At 45.2% G+C, this 19,518-nt stretch overlaps 1 protein-coding gene across 8 annotated transcripts in view; it reads left to right on the top strand.

The window, feature by feature from the left end:
- The window catches only part of EPB41L2 (erythrocyte membrane protein band 4.1 like 2), a 202,136-nt gene that overhangs the window by 93,968 nt on the left and 88,650 nt on the right, over positions 1 to 19,518 (top strand). For all 8 annotated transcript variants that reach the window (XM_041739352.1, XM_041739363.1, XM_041739404.1 and 5 more), the window contains 2 exons: positions 2,005 to 2,480; positions 3,577 to 3,783. In XM_041739352.1, the coding sequence (XP_041595286.1) occupies positions 2,019 to 2,480; positions 3,577 to 3,783 (669 nt within the window). In that variant the 5' untranslated portion in view covers positions 2,005 to 2,018. Of the gene's footprint in view, positions 1 to 2,004; positions 2,481 to 3,576; positions 3,784 to 19,518 lie in introns of those variants that run through there.

Below are 19,518 nucleotides of genomic sequence, written 5' to 3'. Positions count from 1 at the left end.
CTTCCTAGTTCTTGACTATTATGAAGCAGGCTGTCAGGAACATTCATTTACAAGTTTTCCTGGGAACCTGGGTTTTCATTTCTCTTGGGTGCATATCTAGGGGTGAGTTGCTAGGTCACATGGGTGACTGTAACTTTTTTGAGAAACTTTCCCAAAGTGGCTGCACCATTTTACATTCTCACTGTCAAGGTCAAGAGCTCTAAGCTTTCCCAACCCGGTTCGGGTTTGTGTCTTACTAAAGACTGATGACAATGAGCATGGTTTCCAGGGCTTATTGGCCATTTGTATATTTTCCGTGGAGAAACGTGTACTCAAAATTCTTTTCCCATTAAGAATCTTCTGGTTTTTTTTTTTTTTGACAAGTTATAGGAGTTCTTTGCAATAATCAGGTTACTAGACTCTTACCAGATACATGATTTGCAAAAGATGGTGAAGAATATTTTAAGAAACAGGTTCACTACTGATGCGTGCTGCAGCATGGACGACCCTCGAAAGCACTGCGTTCTGTGAAAACGCCACGTTGTGTAATTCCATCTATTTGAAATGTCTAGAAGAGGCAGATCCAGGAGGATTGAAAGTAATTACCAGGAGCTGTGAGGAGGGGCTAATGGACAGTAACTATTAATAGATTACAAAGTTCCTTTTGGGGGTGATGAGAATGTTCTAGAATTAGAGAGTGGTGGTGATTGTACAACCCTTTTGAATAGACTTAAGATGATTAACTAGAATTTAAATGGGTGATTTTTATTATGTGTGAATTATATCTTGATAAATCTTTAAAAAAGAACAAGCGTTATTTTGTTTTTTGAACTATTGAGGTTTGTACCACTTTGGAAGATAGCTGGAGAGTTTGCTACTGGCCAGGACGCCAGCCTTTTATCTATGGCAAGAGAGGGGAGCGTGTACTGTCTCTGCTGTTCCTTTTTTTTTTTTTTTTCTCACACTGTCCCTGGGGGAGTTATACTTGAACAAGTCCCTCTTTGCTTATGTGAACTTGAGACACCATTTACTTTCAGATTTATTTATTTTTAAAGATTCATTTATTTTAGAGAGAGCGTGTGAGCGGGGGCCGGGGTCAGAGGGAGAGAATCCGCAAGGAGACTCTCCGCTGAGTGCAGAGCCCTCTGTAGGGCTCGTCCCAGGACCTGAGCCCAGATCGAGTCAGCTGCTCGCCTGACCGAGCCACCAGGTGCCTCTACTTACAGGTTAAACTTCAATTTTGTTTGCATGATAGGATCAATTATTAGATGCATCTTTCCCCACCTCAATGTCTTCATTTGGTTCCAGTTAGGGGCCCCGAGGTGCTTATCCTATAACCACATCTACAAGTAAACCATGTTTGAGGTCGCGTGGGATGGAGAGTTAGATTTTTGGTTATAGTTTGAGTACTTTTTTCAGAAGACTGACTGCTGCACTGAAACAATGCTGGTATGTTAGGGGATTTAAATTGGGGGAAAAAAACACCTTTTTCCCCTGCGTCTGATTTTCTTACTAGTGAACGCTCCACAGTTAAAGTTCATCTTTATAATACCTGATGTTTTTTTTTTGGTCACATTTTTGTAGATTTTGATCTCACTATGTGAAATTGCAGCAACATCCGCCTCCATGACTTTCTAACATTATCAGTAAACATTTTGTGCAATAGAACACGGGATACCAAGTAGGGAGAGAAGTATTTTTCCTTTAAAAAAAAAGTTTTCTGGGTGTATTATTCATAGCTCAATGAAAATAGTCCCTCTAAGCTGTTCACAGTTTTAAGCTCTGCTGGTACAGAATCTGTCAATTCTATTGTGATGCAACCTCTGGTTCTCCGATTCTGATGGAGAATTCCGGAGGCAGCGGCTCCATCTCAGCCATCCTGTGCCCATGAAGGTTTCCCCTTGCACCCGGCGTGTCTCCGCCTCCCCTCCTGCCCGTCCTCACCCGTTCTCACCTCCCAGCTAACACGGAGCACGCTCGTAAGGTAACGTAAGGTAACGTGTGTGATTTCTGTTCCATTTCCAGTGGAAGCTGTAGCCATGACCACCGAGGTAGGCCCTGCAGCTGAGGTGAAGCAGGAGCCCGAGAAAGTGGGCGCCGCCACCATGGAGAGGCCTAAGGAGGCAGCAGAGAACTGGCAGAATCCACCCTCGGAGCCCGAGGAGCCTGGGCCGCCGGCCCCGCCTGCAGCTGACAGCCCGGGTCGCCCCCGTCAGAAGAGGGAGGGGGAGCCGTCGGAGAGCAGGGGACTTGCGCGCTTCCTGCCGCCCTGGCTGAAGAAGCAGAAGTCCTATACATTGGTGGCGGCCGGGGACAAGGAGCCAAAGGAGCCCCCGCGGGCTGTTGTGGAGCAGGTGGCAGGTCGAGAGGAATCTCCTCCCGAAGGGGAGAGGCCGCCCCAGGCCGAAGCCCAGGAGCACGCTGGGAGCAGACAGCAGGAGGTGACAGCCGGGGTCAAGGACGAGAAGCCTGAGAAGCCCGGGGCCAGCCCCGAGGCCCAGGTGTGTCTGAGACTGAACCTGGGGGCGTCAACCACGTGGTAACCCAGGGGAGCTGTGCTGGAGTGGCTTCGGCTTCGCCTGCCGTGTCTGCGGCGTGGGGCCCACAGTGGTGTGCTACGGCCTTCTCCTTACTACTTCATTTTTATTTTACTTTTTTTTAAAAAAGATTTTATTTATTCATGAGAGACAGAGAGAGAGAGGCAGGGACACAAAAAGGCAGAGACACAGGCCGAGGGAGCAGCAGGTTCCATGCAGGGAGCCCTATGCGGGACTCGATCCCAGGACCCTGGGGTCACGCCCTGAGCCAAAGGCAGTCGGTCCACCGCTGAATGGCTCCCCCCAGCCCGCCCGCATCCCTCGTTACTTTTTTTTAAACCTTGCCAAAATAATAAGGCCAAAAAATGGACTCTATGTGCAAGCCACAGAAAACATTCACATCCCTTCCTTTTAAGGTTTGACAGATACTCTGCGGATCATTCCTCCCCTTTCTAAATAGTGTGGATTGTTCTACCTCTGACTCGATGTATGTAAGCGTTCAGTGAGTCGGAAGAAGGAGATTTGTATGTGCAAACATTTTGGTTACTTCAGCCTAGGTTTTACCATGGCATGAAATTATAATTGGAAATTTTATTATTTGAAATGATAGTTAAATTTTAGTGGCCAGGATGTATTTTCTTTGACTCATTCAATGCTGAAGTTACCAAATTGGCAAATGAAGAGGTGGGAGGCAGATTTGGGGAAGGCAGATAACGGGGAACATTCTTGCCAGCAAAGCTTTGAAGTCTTTAGGAGTCAGGCCAACAATTTTTTTTTAATATTTTATTTATCTATTCATGAGAGACAGAGAGAGAGAGGCAGACACACAGGCAGAGGGAGGAGCAGGCTCCATGCAGGGATCCCGACATGGGACCCGATCCCAGGACTCCAGGGCTACACCCTGGGCCAAAGGCAGATGCTTAACCGCTGAGCCACCCAGGGATCCCGGTGCCGACAAGGTTTCTGACAATCCCAGTTCTTACTACAGATTTCCCTTTGAACGCTTGGTCTTCTGCAAGTTGGTCAGCTTTACTATGCGCTTGCTTTTTCCCGTTGACAGTCTGCTGAAGAGGTGGGTAAGGGCAAAGAGAAGGTGGACGAGGTGCAGGAAGACGCGTCAGAGGAAGCAGCGAAGAGGGAGAGCAAGGAGGTGCAGACCAATGAGCTGAAAGCAGAGAAGGCCGCCCAGAAAGCCGCCAAGAAGACCAAAATGGTCCAGTGCAAGGTGATGCTCCTCGACGGCACTGAGTACAGCTGTGACCTGGAGGTGAGTGCGGCACCGCTGGCTGCCATGTGGCGTCTAGTGAGCGTGGGAGCCCCGGCCGCCTCGCATGGGGGTGGCACACTGTGCACGGTTTTCTCTTCCTATAAGCCAGTCGTCAGTTTGCTTTAGAAAACAGGAAAACCCGCAGGAGGGTCATGTCTATTCCAGACAGTATTTCCTGACCCTTGGGGAGAATGGGGAGTAGTCAGGTGTTTGGCCGGTTTGGACTGGCTGTGTGGACTGGCCATGTGTGTTCTGAGCGGGCGTGAAGTATTATCACCCTTGTCCACAAGGGTTTTGCTGGAGGAGAACCAGCAGTGGTTCTCCGTTGATTATTTCAAGAGCCAGGATAATTGCAGCGCTTAACCCTAAGTGTTTTTTTTTTTTTTTTTTAATCGTGAGTCAGATAATGACAAAATCGAGCTCATTTATTTAGTTTCATTTAATTAAAAAACACTCATGACTTGCAAAGCGTATAATTCATTAGTGTGGATGTGACCCAAAGCAATATAATTTTTTTAAAGCGTCTAGTGCCTTATCATTTTGTCAGAAGAGCTTGTTGCTTCTCATAGCTCAGTGACTTGATTTACAAGAACGTAGGCTAATAGTTGTTTACGGAAGAACTCTGTCAAGCGCTTGGGCTGGATTCTCTCAGGTCACACGTGTACGACTCTACGTGAGGTAGGTATTTAGGTATTTACTGTGGGTATTTCCCCTGGTTTCCTGGGGGAAGGCGTAGACAGTTTAACTTGCCTGGAGTGTCATGACTAGTTTGTGGGTGACCCAGAATTCCAGCCATGGCAGTTTGACTATGGATGTCATGAACAGAACTACCCTATTTCATTTGCTACACATGGGACCTAATTTGTTCATTTAAAATATGGTCTCTAAAAAATAAATAAATAAATAAATAAATAAATAAATAAATAAATGAAATCTGGTTTCTAAATCTTTTTTTGGGTCTTCTCATCTATTAAATATTTTTCCTAATTCCTTGCATTCTTGCTTATTAAAAATAGAAGTTATACTTTTAACTACAATGAAAGCATTCAGCTTGGCTAGTTGAACAGTAGTTTATTATATATCTAAATGTGCACCAGAGCACAAGGTTGCTAAGATGAATGTCTCATGGTCCTTGCCTTTATCTACTTTACTCATTTTAGTTATGATTATTCTGATACTTCAGTTATTTTCAAGAACAGGAACGGCAAAAGAGGATTAAGAATCCTTAATGCTCAGAGAGAGATGGGGAAGGGGTGGCAGGTAGACAGACACTGCGTCTGGGGTGGTCTCACCTTGACTCAGTTACATTTGATCACATTCCCTTGTTTCTCCCTCTTATCCTGGACGTTAGGGCGTCTAAACTGTGAGAACCAGCTTGATGGTCACTTGACCTTGAGCCATGATTCAAGCCAAACAAAGGCCTAGAAACTGTAGAATATAAGATTGCTTAGGTCCCTCAGAAGGTTCCAGCTGTCTCTGAAGCTCTTTGTCACCAAACCTCAACATTTACCAACGTGTTTTATGATTTAAATCTATTTTTGTTGTCTTTTAAAATACCAAAATATACGTAAAAACATCAACATGTGTGTAAAAACTACAAAAATCTAGAAAGTAATGGATGGTTGTATATATTCACCATAAACATTTTAATTCCATGTTCCCATTTTGCCATTTGTTTCAGATTTTTTTTTTTTAGATTTTTTTTTTTTTTTTTTTTAAGAACTAAGACCTTGAAGACCTTGGTGAAGTCTGAGTCCCATCTCTCCTCCCTTGCTCTGTGCAACAGTGTGTAAATCTCTTGCGTGTATTTTAACTGTGAATGACCAGTTTCTCCATCTTCTGCGCTGTTTCTTTGTGTGCTTTGGTGGGTTGTGGGCCTTGCACGGTTCTGCAGGGAGCTGTGACCTTGATAGACTGTGATTTTATTTCCTCAGACTTCCAGGTGCTGTGAAGTGATCTCCAAAGTGCTCGTGCCACTTTGAATTCCAGCCACTAACCTCCAAGTGGAACTTTTCCCACATTGTCTCTACTTACTCCTGATGACCTGGCACTCATTTTGTAACTCTTAATCTAGGGTTTTTGCATATATTACCTTTAATTTTCTCTCAACCCTTGATGAGATCCTGTGGCCTAGGGCGTAAGCCCCATAGAGTTGCTTCTCTCTTAATATTCTCTGGAAATGTTTGGGTAAGTCAGGGATTACCTGTTCTTGGGAGATGTGATACAACTTCCCTTTAAAACTGTCTTGTCCTGGTGGAAAGAGTAGAGAGTGGGTCTGTTTGTTGTTGTTTTCAAGTCATTGATTCACTTTCCGAATACTCAGAGTTTGTTTCTGTTTTTCGAGTTTTAGTAATTCACAGTTTTACTAGAAACTGCATTTCATCTAATTTGCTTAATCCGCTGGCATGAAGGTTTTCATAGCATTGTCGTCTTGTGCATTCAATTTTTTTTAAAGATTTTATTTATTCATGATAGAGAGAGGCAGAGACACAGGCAGAGGGAGAAGCAGGCTCCATGCAGGGATCCCGACGGGGGACTCGATCCCAGGACCCCAGGATCACGCCCTGGGCTGAAGGCAGGTGCTAAACCGCTGAGCCACCCAGGCTGCCCTGCATTCAATTTTTATCCATTTTTTTTCTAGTGTTATTTGTCTTCCCCATCCCCCACCCTGCAGATCATTCTTCCTAGAGTTACCACTTTAATTATTTTTTTTCTGAAGAAACAACTTGGTTTTGTCATTTGGTTTTTCTTTTCTAATTTGTTGAATTTCCCCCCTTTTGCTCTTTATTTTTTCCTTTGGATTACCTTGTTTTTCTAATTTCTTGAGTTGAATATTAAATATACACATGCTTTCATGACTCTGGTTTTTCCGTCAAGTATCTCGTTGCGAGCACAAGTTTTGAACATAGGGCTCTTCATTGCCATTCAGTTCTTTATGTTTTTGCATCCTCTTATGGGTCGTTTTTGACCACTGACATTTTTCTAAATTTTTAAATTTTTAAATTTCCAAAGTATGTGTGAATATATGTGTGCATGTCTTGGGGGAAGAGGGCATTTTTCATGTGTTCAGATCTTCTGTTTTATTAGTTTGGCCTGGTTTTCAGATCTGTCCTCTTCATTAGTCTTATTAATTATGTGGTTCATGTTGTTTATTAACTGTTTAACTGCTTAGCTTATCAACTAATGAGAGGTGTGTTGAATTCTCTATAATTATTGATGTGATAATTTCATATTTCTATAAGTTTATGCTTTATAAAATTAGAGGCTAGATTGGTGCAAAATTTTCTCCTTTTTACCATCATTTAGTACCTTTAGATTTATTTTGACATTAATATAACAGACTGGCTTTATTTTGGTTAGGATTTGCCTGGACTTTTTCCTTTCTTTGGTTTTAGACATTATGCCCTTGTATCTTTGAGGAGAGGCGTGTTTTTTAATCCTGTTTGAGAATTCAGTCTGAACTGGCGAGTTCGGGCCAGCTATTTAAATGATCACTGATGTGTGGCCATTTCTGCCATCTGATGTTAGGTGGTCTGGTATTTTTCTTTATTGTTATTCTTTTTAGGAATATTTAAGTGTTTGATAGACAGAGTTGATAAAATCTAATATTAATCACTGTGCCCCCCCCCCTTTTTCCTCTGTTTAGCACTCATTTATTAGGGGTTCAGATCTCATTTTGAAATGGTACAAAATAACATTCTTCTCTGTGTGACTGTTCCCTCTTCTAGGACTTTGCTGCTCATGAGGAATGAAGTTGTTAGGGTGCTTGAAGCAGAGTTGGGAAAGAGTGCAGAGTTAAACACAGCAAAGTTTGCAATTAATGAACATTAAATTCACTGAGACTGAAATTGGTTCCAAAAGTGTGGGGGTCTTGGGGCGCCTGGGTAGCTCAGTGGGTTAAGCATCTGCTTCTGGCTCAGGTCGTGATCCCAGCCCCGTGTTCACTGGGGTCCCTGCTCTTGCGCTCACTCTCTTTGTCTTTCCCTTTATTTATTTATTTATTTATTTATTTTTAATTTTTTATTTATTTATGATAGTCAGAGAGAGAGAGAGAGAGGCAGAGACACAGGCAGAGGGAGAAGCAGGCTCCATGCACTGGGAGCCCGATGTGGGATTCGATCCCGGGTCTCCAGGATCGCGCCCTGGGCCAAAGGCAGGCGCCAAACCGCTGCGCCACCCAGGGATCCCTGTCTTTCCCTTTAAATAAATGAAATCTTTTTTAAAAAACATGGGAGTCTTTTAATGTACAGATTGTCTATTTAGTTGATAAATGTTACTTAATATATCATTGAAAATGAACTTCTGAGGATCATAAATTTGAAATAAGTGTGTAGCATGTAGGTGTTGAGTAATCTTTTTTCTTTCAAGCACAAAGCAAAACGCAATGTGAGTAGGCTTTGGTGATGTGATCCCAGCAGATTTTATGTACCTGATTCATTAGGATTCTAAGCAGCGACTTTATGTCTGACCATAGGCTGTAACTCCTCAGTGTCATGGTAGCTGTTCTAACAACACACATGTTATAGGCTGTATTTCCTCTTTTATCCGGTTTTTCTTCCCGTTTTGGTTCCCTGGTTGCTTGCTTAGTATCATCAGGATGGGGCTGTTATGCATCAGGCCTGCTGCTGTTTTCCGTTCACCAGTGGAGCCCAGAGGACAGTCGTCACGTGGTGTGAATGCTCTCGTGTTTCCCGTCCCAGCGCTGACCTCAGACAGATTGGGTGATGTGCTGATGCTGCTTATCTGTGGTTCTGCAGCTCCACACCGGAAATGGGTGTCTAAGGACTACTTGGGGAAGTATGCTGTGGGAAACCGTAGCTGTTGATGAACTTGCAAGCACTCAAGGAAGATGAATACAATGTGGGAAATAAATACTTTCACTTTATTTGGTTTGGGAGATTAGATTTGTTCCCAACTGTCTGCAGTCATTAAAGATTATGTCTACCGTGACTTTTTAGATGCCTGTCGTTATGGTTTCTTTTTATATGTAAACGTGTCTAATTTTCATCTAGACCTATAGGCTATAGCATCCCCACCGAAGAGGGCCTGATTGTCTTCACTTTTAGGGCACCTTCAACAGGGGAGGGAAGCATGGTCTGTCGAGGAGTCTCGAGGAGTTGGAATGACCTAACTTAGACCTTATAGAGTCAGATGACGTTCTAGAAGGCGTTCAAAAGCCAGGATGAGAGGATTAAAACTGGTCTGTAGAGCAGAATTTTCTGGGGGAGAAATCGAGGAGGTTGCAAAGTCATCGGGATGGAGGATCCAGCCCGGTGAAGAATACTGTTTAGATTTTAGAACCCAGTAAGTAGCTGCGTGGCTGCAGTAATTTAAGGGGGAACTTGTTTATTCACTACATTTAAGATCCACATTAATGGTCTTTAGAGAGATGATCTTGTCAGTGTGATTAGAAGCAGTTTCCTGTTTTTGTTAACCTGTCAGAACCTTTGGGCTACAAAGGCACCCCTTTTAAGCCATTTCATGCAAATGGTAGTGTATTAACTAAATAGCTTTTCCTGAAGGTAGTTCTTGGGGAGATTATTATTTGTCCTAGCATCATCTGTATCTCCAGCGACTTTCTTAAAATAGGTAGCTGGATCTCCATACGTCCATCTGTATCCCTATAGCCCTTGTTCTGTTCACTTTAGGCTTCTCCTTTCCACATTTTTTTCTCCTCTGGGCCATTTGAGACTATTCTTTCTTGAACCTTAGGGATTAAGTGGATACCATTGCTCAGGGAACTGAGGCAGCTCTGTTTTCAAACACTAATTGTTATCTTTAGGGTCTGCATTCTTTTGAGGTAAGAGTATGTGTTGTTAATAAGTTGGCAAAAATGCCTCAGACACAATGTTTGGGAGCATAAGTATTGGATAAGAGGGCATTTTAAGAGAATGATTATGGTTAAGTGAAAAAACAGTATGGAAGTGGCTTGAGTGTAATGAGTGTTATTTTTGGCTTAGGTAACAATAGGCTTATTGCTAAGCCATGCGTTGATTTTGACCCAAGGCTTAGTCTGTGTGCATTTGTTCCAAATCTTTATGTGAAGTATTTTTTCATTGTATTTAGTTAAAATTAAAATTTACATTTTATGCTAATTTGTCCTCTATTGGTAATGAAAGGAAATCTCAAATATTTTTTTTGAGAACTTTGAAGATTATATTTTTTTACCGAAGAAACTATAACTCCTAGTTTTTGATACATCTGTTTTTATCTTACTGGGATATTTAATGGTATGCACAACTCGTTTAGCACCAGAATTTGAACGGAAGGAATTTTAGGGAGTCTCCTGGGCTCTGCATGCGTGTTCCAGAGACTCAGCTGTAGGATTCTGGTGATGCGGCTGCTGATCATTTCTATAGTCAGTGTGTTAAAACAGCGGGGCTCTTTCCTCTCAGGAAAAAATAGACTAAGATTTAGTTGAAGCTGTGGATATAAAGTCAGGGGACCTAAGTTTCCGTTTCTTTTGGCTCCCTGGATGTCTTCGGCCAGTCACTTCCTCTTTTCTATTCTCAGATTGCAAAGTGAGAATGAAAATACTTGCTTCCTCTGTTTCTATGATTGAGCTGGTTTTACTACAGCTGATAAGTCTGTCTATTTTTTAAGTCTGAAAATAAATGTGAAAGTTCCCGCAAGACTTTGGGAGCAAAAGCGAATGTGTATTCCTCTGGCATCCGAGAGCTGTTCCCACGTGTTGGTTTTAGTCTGAGAATCGAGCGCATTGTTCCCGCCCACGCAGGAATGCCAGTACCGTTTTCCCCTTAGTGCCATGAATAAGGCGATCAGAATGTGGGCTCCTCCGTAAGTGCTCTGATGATAAAAGTGTTTATCAGAAAGCAGAGTGTGGCAAGGTCGCCTTTGCTTGTGCAGGCCACGGTCTCAGGAGCCCAACTTGATATCATTGCTTTTGAGTGTGTTTTATTCATTTACGTGATGGCTTGTTCCGCGTTCACTCTCCACAGCGGTTCCTCCAGCCCTCTGGCCCTGACCCTTACTAAGATTGTTGGTTAAAGAGTTCTAACTATCTCGGTACTTGTGGAGGGTCTACAAGTGGTGGCACTCTCTACACCCACGGAATGGTGTTAGATTTAAACAAGTGTGGGTTCGCGGGACGCCCAGGTGGCTCAGCGGTGGAGCATCTGCCTTCGGCCCAGGGCAGGACCCCCGGGGTCCTGGGATCGAGTCCCGCGTCAGGCTCCCTGCAAGGAGCCTGCTTCTCCCTCTGCCTGTGTCTCTGCCTCTCTCTCTCTCTTTCTCTCTCTCTCTGTGTCTCATGAATAAATAAATAACATCTTAAAAAACACCAAAACCAGATATGGATTAGGAGCTTGGAACAATTTTAATCAGCGTATATTATGGGCAATAGAAAATCCTAACAGTATAGGTCCAGGTGAAATGTCTCTGCTGTCTGTCCAACGGTCCTTTTAGCTTAAAAAACTTAAGTTGGTCATTCTGTTCACTCACCTGTATTTACTAAGTGGGGGGAGGCTGCTGTGGCAGGTGAGGGGCTTGAGGAACAGCAGCAAGTGGGGGGGGGCGCAGGGCAGAGCGGGGCCTATCCCTCAGGTCCCCCCCCCCCCCCCGAGCTGGGAGTTCAGGGCTCCCTCAGGAATGGCCACAGACGAGCTTGTGACCCCCGTCACGGGGGGATCGTCGGATTCCCCCTGCCAGCCTACAAGGTCTAATCAGGCACATCCTCGAGGACCTTTTCTTCAAGTTTCCGATCAGACGGTCCCTGCATTTTGATTTCCTGCTCAGCCACACGAGTCCTCCCGGTCATTTAACGTCCAGCCTTTCCTTACTCTGAACTTGTTCGCACCATTGATCGGGCAGTTCGTCACACTCTGGCTCCTGGAGGAGTCACGTGTATTGTGTTGAAAACCTGGTAATCTCTTTCTCATATTGTTTTTTTTTCCTATTGTTTCCTCACCTGGATTGTTAAATCCTTGAGGAAAGGAACTTTCTTCTCTCTCCCCGTGGGGCATTAGCCCAGGACTCTGTACCCTACTTGTAGAAAGTGCTTGTTGGTTTATTCTTTTCTACTTTCTTGGATATGTATGAAATCTCCGTCCTTCCTGTCTAAGCCAAATGATTGCACTTGCTTATTTCTGTTCCTAATTCTTCTTTCCACCTTCTGATCAGAAGATTTGGGTGCGTGTATAAATATGTGTACCCCCCCTTATACCTCCACTCCCCCATTGCTGCTTCTGCCGACCACTGCCCTGCTCTCTACATACTTAGGAACAGCAGGCTAAGTTCTCGTAGAAACATTTCAGGGGCTTAAATGAATGAAAACAAATTCCTAGAGAAGGCTGTGAGATCGCTGGGAGAGAGCCACGCAGAAGCCGCCGCGATGTGGCCCTGGCCCTGGAGCATGGCCTGGAGGGGGCCATTGGCTTCCCAGCCTGAGCGTCTTGCTCATCTTGCTCGTAAGGACGCGGCCGCGGAAGGTGGCTTGCTGCTAGTGTGGACTGGGCTTGGAGGGACTGATTCATACCTGGTCCCTGGTCTCCCGCCGCTCTCCCCTTGGGCACACTAAGGAAGGATCTGGTTTTCGTTTCTAGGCCATCAGGAATGCTCCCACATGCTTTATCCTTTCTGTCTGCCTCACTTTGGTGTCCTAATCTGGGGATTTTGCATTAAATGCGACACTTGAAGGTGACGCCCCCTGTGAGGAACCATCCTGACGTAACTTTGAAGGCAAGCACCGTCACTTCCTGGCCTGTCCACACAGCTGCGGGCACAGCGATTGGCCATTTCCCACTGAATACCGCATAGTAAGTGTCCACTCTAACCTGAGGGTGGTGAACGGACACTGGGTCTTCGAATTATTTTTTTTTTTGGTTTGGCGCGAACATGATTGGAAGGTTGAGGAAGAGGAGAAGTGGCAGGGAAGGTCATTTTCAGGATCAGGTTTGCACTTTAAAATTCGTTCTGGTACATTCTCCGCAGTCACTACAGCGTCTGGGCATTGAAGCTTTGTAGCTCCTTGGGGCCCCTGGGAGGCCCAGTCGTCGGTGTCCGCCTCGATTTTGGCTCCGGTCGTGATGCCGAGGTCCTGCAAGCAGGCCGCGCAGGGAGCTCCGGGCTGGGTGGGAGGCCGCTTGGGGTTCTCTCTCGCTCCGGCTGCCCCCCTGCCCCCCCCCCCCGCCCCAGTGTGCAGCTCGCAGCTCCTTGGCAGGATTCATCAAATGAAGAAATGCAGTCTGTTTTCGCCAATGTGCATAGAAAGCCCCAGATGACTAAAACATCAATCTCTTCACGCAGGGTGGCTGAATGGCTCAGATGTTGATAAAGCCTTTGTCGGGTCGCTGTTTCTATGATTCGGTTCATTACGTTCCGCAATGGAGTTGGACAAGGACGCTGGTAGAAAAGATAGGAGTATTACCGCCAGCGTTTTTGCTGAACTCTTCTATTCCGCAGAGGCCCCTGCAGACAAAAGCTCCATTTTACTAACCGCATCTCAAAACTGCGTTTCATTTGTGGAATGGCGTTTTAACCTGTTTAGGGTTGAGTCCCATATTCATTGTGGAATATGGCGTTTTAACCTGTTTAGGGTTGAGTCTGATTTTGTGCATCCCCTAGTCGTTTACGTAGAGAGGAGAATTAACCCAACGCTTATGATCCGTTGGTTATATCGATCTCTTTTCATATTTCTGTCAGCAGCAATTTAAAGCGAAGCCAGTAAGAATGCTCTGCTAAGCTATTCTTTGCCACAGAAAGCCTGTATGAATCAAATGTCAAGATTCATCCTAAGCAAATAGTTTGCAGAAAATGTGCTGGCCTATGGAAGTTACTGCTTCTGGTTTTTGAAATAAATCCTAATGGAAAATGGTACTTAGCAACATTTAAAAGATGATACTTTAAAAAAAAATCTGGGGCTGTTCATCTGGCTAGAAGTTTGATACCAGCCTCTATTTATGTAACAGGTTTAGTCACTTTTAAAGAGATTATACTTTTTCATAGATTTATGCCAAGTCTTGCTCTTCACACTAAATAATAGGAAAAGTTAGATAAAAGAAAATATATTTTCATTTCTTAGGAATTGGTTGACTGGGTTGCTGATGTCCCCTAGTGATGGCATGTAATTTTTAAGAAAATAGGAAGTTAAATCATATTTCCACGGTATTTTACAAATTTGGTCTTAGAATCCTATTCATTTAAACATATCTTGTGTGTTCGGAAATAATTTTTATGCCCAAATATTGATTTGTTTCCTACTTTTGCTGAGAAGATAAAAATCTAAGTATTTTTCCTCTCAAGCTGCTTATGAATTTTACATTCAAGAATAAACTCTACAAATGAAGCCAGGAGTATGATACGAATGTAATTATTGTCATGTTTATGGGTTAGATAATAACGCGGAGGTACCATGTTGTCATCGGCTGGAATTGGCAACTCCTCACGGGGGAGGAAGGAACTCCTAGATTTTGAAGAATGAGGTATTTAGGAAAACTGAGCAGCTCCTAGCCCATTACATTTTTTTTTTTTATTTAAAAATCATTCAGTAGTAATAGCCATGCAGAAATACGGGGTTATAAGAATAGATTGTAACGCCTGCTTCCTCCTTGGTCAAGGTTGGCTTGAGAGTGAACCTTTGTTAGGAGCAAGCCAGTGTTGCTAGGTTTGACCCAAGCTCTTCTTGGCTTGGCTTTGTAGAAATCCTCCCAGTTTACGAAGCCACCGCATCACGCGGGTCACTCCTGCCAAACATCATGGTAGAGGGGCTCCCACCCACAGGAGATTACAAAGAAAACGCGATACCTAAATGCATGGACTCGACCTCCCAACCTTTATCGATCTACTTTCCAAAATTTCGTCGGCACATACTCTGTTCTCTTGTTCCACCTTGTGTCTGGGTGGGGGAGAAGGATGGTGTGCTTGTGCCTCTGTTCTCGTCTACACGCGTGTGACATCATTTTCTGTTCTAAGCTCTCATCGGTGCGGAAGTAAATGCGTTGTGCTGAGCCTGCTGTCTTGAATTGGCAGTTCACCGTCTCCTTAGGGGAATTTGAGCACTGAACACGTTTTATCTCTAGGACGAAGTGAGCCAGGCCCTCCTCTCCGTGTAGCACATACCATAGCTGTCAGCAGGCTTTCAGGTTACCTCGCTATAAAAAGCCCTTTCATACGTTGTTGTGGTAGCTTTAGTAGCATCTGTTTTGGTATTTTGTTCATTTTCCTGCAGATGCCTTTTGTTTATTTTCTTGTCTCATTATTTCCTGCAGGTGTCTGGATAATCATTTTATTCTGCTTGTGTGTTTAATTTGGCAGAATGAAGGTGGGTCATAGGGAATGAAAGGATGGAAAGGCTATTCTAGTGCAAATACATTTTACTGGTTTTTGTGACTAATAAGTGTAGTTCACTTCTTAGTTGATTTGGGTCATTATCTGCTACATAAAGCGTGTGGTTTTGTTCACCGAATGTTTCTGGACCAAGCGTCCGTGATCCTGTTAAGGAAGAGTCTTTCCCCTCTGCTCTCTGGTCAGAACTCGTGGGGCAGAGGCGGAGGTGAAGGCCTCCCCCCGGGTTCAGGCTGGACTTCAGACGCCCTTCTAGTAAGACTGTTCTGGATGTGGTGATTTGGGGAAGGATCCAATGTTGACATTTCCATGAAGCTTTCTCCCCTGCCCTGAGATGGATTGATTTTAGAGAGGGGGAAAGAGGAGCAAAGGGAGAGTGAGAGAGGAATCCCTGCCGAGTGAGGAGCCCGAGGTCATGAGATCACGACCTGAGCCGATATCAAGAGTCAGACACTTAACTGAGCCACCCAGCTGCCCCTCTATAAAGCTTTTTCTTCTCTAAAAAAAAAGATTTTATGTATTTGCCAGAGTGCGAGTGTGCACAAGGAAAGGGAGAGGCAGGCTCCCTGTGGCACAGGGAACCTAGTGGGGCGTGATCCCAGCACCCCGGGATCATGACCTGAGCCGCAGGCAGACCTTCACCCGCTGAGCTGCCCAGGCGCCCTGAAGCTTTTTAATTTGTGGAATATTCTCCTTTTCCCCACAGAAATTGATGGAGGTAGGGTGAGCTGTTGTAAAGCTCCCACTGGTAGAGTAGTTCTTAAATAGGCTTCAGTTGAAGGTTCGCTTCATTTCAGCATCTTGAAATCTGGTTGCGTCATGCAGTCTGTGTCAGAAGAAGCAGTCACATCTGCCCCGCTGAGGTCTCACAGTGTCGCAGAGGTGATGCTATGAGGTTCGCAGGGTCAGCTCACGTGCTGACGGAGCTCGGGGCTTCAGCAACGTAGGATGAGGGAGAGCGTGGTGTTGGGCACGCATGCGTACGTTAGTTCTTCATTCACTGCACCCCGGTCCGTCGGGGAGGGGATACTGGCCCTTGCTCATCAGGCCTGTGAGCAGAGTGAGTAGAATGGCAGGGATTTTCACGGGGACATAACTGCCAAGCATGGTGGTTGCGCAGCTGATTCTTTTCTTCATGATAAAGGCCTTGAATGATGCCAGGAGATAATCCTGAGACCTCTTGGTGCAACTCAGGGCAAGGGGTGGTCTGTCAATGGGCTTTAGCTCACTGTCCCTTGATCCAGGGCCACCGTTGGAGGGTGTGTACATCTGTCAAGGTCAAGAATAATTGTGCTTTTAGGGCAGGTGTCCTCCTTCCAAGTGGTACAGATACATTCTTTTTGTTATTCCCTCTCCTCCTCTAAGAAGCCCGTTTGGGTCTGTACACTGTGTTACTAAACACATACATTTTCCCCTCTTTCTCTCTGCTCCCCCCCCACCCCGCCGCCCTCATCCCCCCCTCCTCACTCCCTAACATTTTAGGCACACATTTCTGGGTCTCTTGATTTTTCTTAGGTTTTCCAGCAAATGTCAAACTGTCTCTAAGTTCTGTTGGAAGCTCTACCATGGGTTCAGTATTTCTAGCTGGGTGTGTTATTTTCCTGATCTACTCAGGAGGGGAGTTCACGTTGGGAAGGAGAATGATTGACCTGAACAGGTAGAAATATTACTTCCTTTGGAAAAAAATTCTGAATTTCAATGAGATGCCACACTTCACTTTGCACGTTAGGGAAGAAATGATACAGGATGGCGTGGGGCTGACCATCTGGTGTTTGAATACATCGCGTGGAGAGGCCCCTACGGAGAGTTTCAGTGTATGAACAGGTTGTCCGCACATTCCATACATGAGCAAATGATTTATTTGGAAAGTAGGCTTTCCCATAGAGACAGTGCACAAATGATTAGATTTCCAGGTCGATTTCTCAAAATCCATACCTCAGGCTTTTGAACTGAATTCTGGGTGCTAAATCTTGGAGCGGGTTGGTAAAGGCAGAATTTTTACCTCACTTTCTTAGGCCAAAATTTTAGGGTTTTTTTTAGATTTTATTTATTTGGCAGAGCAGAAGCAGGGGAGCAGCAGGGAGAGGCAGAGGGAGAGGGAGAAGCAGCATCCTACGTGGGGGAGGGAGCCCGGTGTGGGGCCACTGATCCCAGGGCCCTGGGACCTACCAGTGGGCCGAGCCGAAGGCAGACACCTAACCGACTGAGCCATCCAGGTGCCCCTTGGGCCGAAATTTTAAATACCGCCACTCCCCCCGACCCCCCCCCCCGATTATTTTTCTATTTCTTGGTGCTTTTCTCCCTTAGACCTTCTTGTTCCTACCTCCATGATGCTGTTACGCTTTTGTAGTAAATACCGAAACAACGTTATATGCTTCCTGCCTACTTTTTCTCCTTCTAGAATCTAAATTTCTAATTCCTCAAATGTAGCAGGTTTCTCAGCCCAGTCATGAGGGGATCAGTGAGGGGATCAGTGATTTGAGCAAAGGACTTCAATGTGTGAATGATTGATCACCTGTACTGCCTTCTAAGAGAGATTTGCATTTTAAAGGAAGCCTCTTCCCTCCAAGGAATCCTAAGTGGTGAGATTTCACCGGGGAAGCCAAGGCCTGGGAAGGCATCAGGCAGCGTGCGCTGGGGGCAGAAGGCTGGTCTGCGCGTCTCAGGCCAGGGGGGCGCGCTGGGGCGAAGGTAGCCTTTTGGGGAGGCGTGCTCCGGGCGCGTTCCCCCAGACGCCCCCTCTCTTGCTGCCAAATCCCTGGGTTTCTCTGGGATCCTACGAGGTTGACTCGATGTCCGTGCAGGGAAGTCTGCAGTCTTGGGGACTCACCCAGCGCCCCTCCCCCTCACCCCCCACAGGAACAAAAAGATCTTGTTACTGTCTCTTTGGGTTTTACTTGAGTTTGTTAAGTCACCCATCAGGAATGAACAACTTTTAATAGGAAAAAAAATGTCAAGCTGAATGGAAACACTGTTGCCTCAGATCAATGTTTAAAAACCGTGCTATCTCAAAATTAAATGTATTTTTATATTTCTCACATTGCCCAGAAGTTGCCACTGAATTCAAGAATCAGAAATACAGGAGATCTTTGTTGCTAAGAAACTCAGGACCTCTCTTTTTGCATCAGATCCCGTTTCCCTGTTTCATAGCTGCCATAAAGTAAATATTTAAGTGATGGAGATTATTTTGCATTGCAACTTGACTTGCACTTTGGTCTGTTGTTAAAAACAAAACAAAAAACAAAACCCTTGGGGAGGTGTAAGGACAGTTTCAGTGGGCCTGGCTGGTGATGAGGTGAGATCTACGTAATAAGATCTAGGGTCAGATGAGTGTCTTGTGTTTTTCCACCTGATGATCTTTTTTTGTTTCAGAGGTAGTTTCAGCTATAGTTGTCATTGAAGATTGTCGGGGAAATTTTACATTACCACGCCCTGTGAACCAGTCCTTTTTTAAGTGGTTTGAAGTGAAAACTTGAACAACTGCTGTATTAAGCCAGGGCCCTGGCTTCTGTGTTTAAGCCTTTGAAAGGGAGGGAGGGGGGAGTATGGTGCCCTGGATGTTGGGTTAGATTGAAAGCTCCCGCACTTGGGGCGTAAGCCCCGAAGTCTCACTCTGGGTGGGGGATGTGCTTGCTGACCTTTGTATCAGCTTGTCTCCTAGTCGGTCGGAATCCTTGGTTGAGGTTTCTGCAAGTGGAGGAGCCCAGAGGAGTTTTAGGGCAATGAAGTTACTCTGGATGGTACCGTAATGGCAGATGCACGTCATGATACATTCGTCCAAACCCACAGAATGCACAACTCCGAGACTGAGCCCCACAGTTAACTGGGGCCTTGGGTAATAATGAGTGTGTGTCAGTGAGGTTCATCCGCTGTAACAAGTCTGCTGGGGGGATGTGGATAATGGAGAGGCTGCACATGTGTGGGGCTGGAGGACGTACAGGAAATCTCTACCTTCTCAATTCTTGTGAACCTAAAACTGTTGTAAGGATTAAAATCTAATACAAAAGTACAGATGCCCAGGTATCACCTTGAAGATGCTGATTCAGTGGTTTTGGTGCCAGGCTTTTTTTTTTTTTTTTTTTTTAAAGATTTTATTTATTCATGAGAGACACACAGAGAGAGACAGAGACACAGGCAGAGGGAGAAGCAGGCTCCATGCAGGGAGCCCGATGCGGGACTTGATCCCGGGACCTCGGGGTCACGCCCTGAGCCAAAGGCAGACGCTCCACCGCTGAGCCCCCCTGGGTGCCCCATGATGCCAGCTGAAATCTGTGCAGCCAGAGCCAACTGCATGGAAAGGCCGAACCTCCTGTCTGCCAGGCAGTCCCTGCAGAGCACCTGTTCCCCAGGCGCAGGGGGATTTCCTAGATGAGCTCCTTGTTGAAATATCGTTCGGGCTGGTGAGGTGTTTTCGTCCAGTGGTAGAAAGTGAGT

This window comes from Vulpes lagopus, chromosome 2 (assembly GCF_018345385.1).
Source record: "Vulpes lagopus strain Blue_001 chromosome 2, ASM1834538v1, whole genome shotgun sequence".
NCBI classification, from domain to species: Eukaryota; Metazoa; Chordata; class Mammalia; order Carnivora; family Canidae; genus Vulpes; species Vulpes lagopus.
The sequence above is the reverse complement of the archived record's forward strand: the minus strand, read 5'-3'. Positions and strand labels throughout refer to the sequence as shown.